The sequence below is a fragment of the Mus pahari genome, chromosome 21 (genome assembly GCF_900095145.1).
Source record: "Mus pahari chromosome 21, PAHARI_EIJ_v1.1, whole genome shotgun sequence".
NCBI classification, from domain to species: domain Eukaryota; kingdom Metazoa; phylum Chordata; class Mammalia; order Rodentia; family Muridae; genus Mus; species Mus pahari.
Window position 1 is genome coordinate 41,752,916 of NC_034610.1, and position 3,717 is coordinate 41,756,632.

At 47.6% G+C, this 3,717-nt stretch overlaps 1 protein-coding gene across 1 annotated transcript in view; it reads right to left on the reverse strand.

Annotated features, from left to right (window-relative positions):
* Ect2l (epithelial cell transforming 2 like) overlaps positions 1 to 3,717 on the reverse strand; it is a 70,264-nt gene that overhangs the window by 15,910 nt on the left and 50,637 nt on the right. The window contains 1 exon segment of the mRNA XM_021221117.1: positions 1,296 to 1,385. Coding sequence (XP_021076776.1) covers positions 1,296 to 1,385 — 90 coding nt within the window.

Below are 3,717 nucleotides of genomic sequence, written 5' to 3' on the forward strand. Positions count from 1 at the left end.
CTTCCGTGGTCAGTTGTAATGGTCTTCCGTGGTCAGTTGTAATGGTCTTCCGTGGACAGTTGTAATGGTCTTCCGTGGACAGTTGTAATGGTCTTCCATGGTCAGTTGTAGTGGTCTTCCATGGTCAGTTGTAATGGTCTTCCATGCCGGCTCCTAGAGATCGTTTGTTTGGAGAGTAAGAATGTCCTAAGGCCTAAGGCCAAGGCCTGGCCCCAGCCTAGGTATGATGGAGCTGTAAAGATCTCTATGTGTGAGCTCAAGGCTGCAGAACTCATACTTTCTTCTCTCTCTGAGACGCTATCCTTAAGTAAGCCACTTAGTTTTTCTCACTCAGGTGTTCATGTGCAAAACTGTGGATACTAACATCGACTTGGGAGACTTAGGAAAAGGAAGGAAAACATCTCTGAAGCCAAAATTGTGCTTGCATGTTGTACATTTCAGCATCCCGCTCTGAAGGCCTCAACCCAGAGCAGAACACATCACATAGATTGACTAGAGTCAGCCTTCAGAGTTAGACTCTAAGTGGGTGTACCAATTAAAAACTGCAGACCTATCCTGCCCACAACTCAAATAGGAGCCCCCTGCTCTACCAGAAGCCACAGCAGTGTCAGATCCCGCCCACAGACATGCAATACTTCCTCAGACCCCACTCAGCTTCCCCCCAACAGTATCCCCTCCCCTCATCTCCTGGCCAACAACTGTGGCACACGGAACCACAAGTAAGACTCCCCACCAGTCCAGAGCCACACTCCTCAGAACCCAGTTTCCCAACAGCCCCTCTGCCCTTTGTCACCACATCCTGGCCTAGTCTTATTGCAACTTGATATGCCGTGTTTGGTCGATATCCCTGGGAGACCTGCCCTTTTCTGAAGGAAAGTAGATGAGTGGGTCTGAGGGGGAGGGGAGAGAGGGGAGAGAGTGGACAGAGAGGAAGGAAGGGACGGTGTGGTCAGTATTGACCCATGGGAGAAGACATTTTTTAAAACCTGCAAACCTTTGTGAGTATGTGTCCTTTCTTTAAATGATGACCTGTCATGGAAAATCGTGGGGTCATGTCCATGTTGGTCTTCTCCCCGTCTTCATCATTTAAATCAACTTCTTTTGAGTCCACATCATAGTTACCAAGGGAAAAAAAATCTACAAACTGGATCTTCCTTCAATTCATTTACAGAGTTGGTGGGCTGTTCCTTTCGTTAAGGGATGTTTTCAAGGAAACAGAGAACTAACCAGTGTAAACAATGACTCTTCCATGTCAGCAACGCTGGCAAGATCCTAGCTGGCAGTAGGTGGCTTACCAGATTAACCAGAGCCTCCACGTTCAGGTTGCTTTGGCGTGGACTTGACTTCCTCGAGTCCTGAGAGTTGTCTTGGGTGGCACTTCCTTCCTGAGGATTAAACGTGACTTGATTACCTGGAGGTGAGTCTTGTAGTCCCTGAAAACCCTTCCAGGGTTTTCTCTCTGCCCATATGAATACGGAAAGCTACGTACCTTTGGAGTCTATCACAAGGTCCCTAGGCACATCGAATTAAGCACCTAATAGATGGGGTGCCTCTCTTAAACTAAGATTTATGTTTTTAATAACGTATCTTAGAGCAGTGGTTCTCAACCTGTGGGTCATGACCCCTCGACAGGGGTCAATAACACATATCTCGTGTATTTGATCCTTTTTTTCTTTAAGATTTATAAAAGTAGCAAAATTACAGTTAAGCAGTAGCAATGAAATGATTCTGTGGTTGAGGGTCACCACAGCATGAGGAATCATATTAAAGGGACACAGCATTAGGAAGGTTGGGGACCATCACCTTAGGGACTTAGAAGATGGTTCCGTGGGGTAAAAGTGCCCATCTGACATGCCAGCCCTGGGAAGCAGAAATAAAAGGATCTCTGGGGAATAGAAGGATTTCATCCAAACCATCCAAAATAGCATGTTCCAGGTTCAGTGAGAAGCCGTGCCCCACCTTCACCCCCACACCCCACCTCCCAAAAAAGATGGATCTCGCAACAGAAGAAAATACCCAGCACTTTGGTCTCCGCACTTGTACTCCGCATTGCACCTCCACCTAAGTGCTATGAATACAGGCGTGCACCACCACACCTGGCTATGAACATCAGTTTGCAACTAAGGCTCCTTTTGCCTCACCAGAAGAAAATGAGTGTATTCTGTCGCTGTGTTGTCTCTTGTGACATCTGTCAGGCCCAAAGGAAACTCCGGTTCCCCAAATGCCAAAAGGCAGTCGGTGTATACAGAAATGTCCTCAACCTGGACTATAGGAGGGTTTTGGGCAGCTAGATAAAAGCCAGCATTCCTCAGGAACTTGTAAATCTGGTTCCTATTTCCATTACCTCTGGCTCAAGGGATTTAGGACTGAAGACCTTTGGTGCCTATCAGCATACTGAAGCACATGCTGGCCCAAGGCTCCCTGTGCATTACAAGGATATGTTACACATTTAAAGCCTAGGCAGGCACCCTAGGCTTTCTTACCTCCTCCCCTGCCCTAAACTTCCTCCCTCCCCTCAGACACTTATTCTCCTTAGAACTGCTACTCTCCCTCCCCTTCCTCCCCTCCCTCTCTCCCTCCCCCTGCTCTCTCTATTTTTCTATGTTTTCTCTATTCTCTACACACACACACACACACACACACACACACACACACACCGCCTATCCTCTTCTTTCTTGAAGACATTCCTGACCACATCTATTCTCCTGGTCATGTTCAGCCTACTTCTTTCTCTCTGCTCTGGAACAATCTAGATGCCTTTGATTGTTATCACTCATATCTACAATAAAAAAAAAAAAAAAAAAAACTTTCCCCTCAACTGTACCACGGAAGTGGTCATGTCATCAGTGTGGTACAGGAGTCCTGGTTCCTGAGCAGTGGCCGTTCTCAGCTCTCTTCTTGCTTACAGGCTCTACCACTAGAGCCTGGGCACGCATCTGCTCCACGAGCTCTCTACTTTTTCCTCTCCAGGTATGGCTGCCTTGTGCCAGCCTGGTATATTTTTATACTTTTGGCTTAGGGGGAAGGGGCTCTTTGAATTTGAAATTCAGATTCCCTGTGAGTGGAAATGAAGTTTCAGCACTAGTTATTTATAGTCAAGAAGCCAGTCAAGACGGTGGCGACACCAGTGGCTCTGGAGCAGAAAGCAGCTGTAGATGTACAATGAGAAACCAACTCACACTATCTCAAATTAGGACAACTGCAACACTGCAGAATTATATTGTAACTTCTCAGAAAAGGTAGCTGCTATAATGTGGGAAAACGTCTGTTATTCCTTGACTCTCAAATGGCCCTCCAAGAGCATATGTTGAAAGCTTAGTCACTGGCCTGTAACACCATGAAGAGGCAGGGCCTGGTGGGAGGACATCCGGTCAAAGGGGCACAGCCTTGAAGGGACCTGGGGCCCTTGGCTTGCCCTCCTTTTCCTTCCTGGATCATCCAGAGGTGAGCACTTTCTTCTGCATCGCTTTTCCCCCACGGTGCCCTTCCTGGCCACAGGCCTGAAAGCAGTGGTGCTGCGTAACTGTGGGTTAAACCCTAGAGACTAGGATCCAGAATCTACCTTTGCCCTGCCACTGTTTCAGGTATGCTACAGCAATAAAAACAAGCTGATGCATCAACCTGCTGTGCACATCTGAGCTAACATCAGATCCCACCCTGTGGTGTATACACAGGAGCTTTACCCCACTCCTCCTCCTCCTCCTCCTCCTCCTCCTC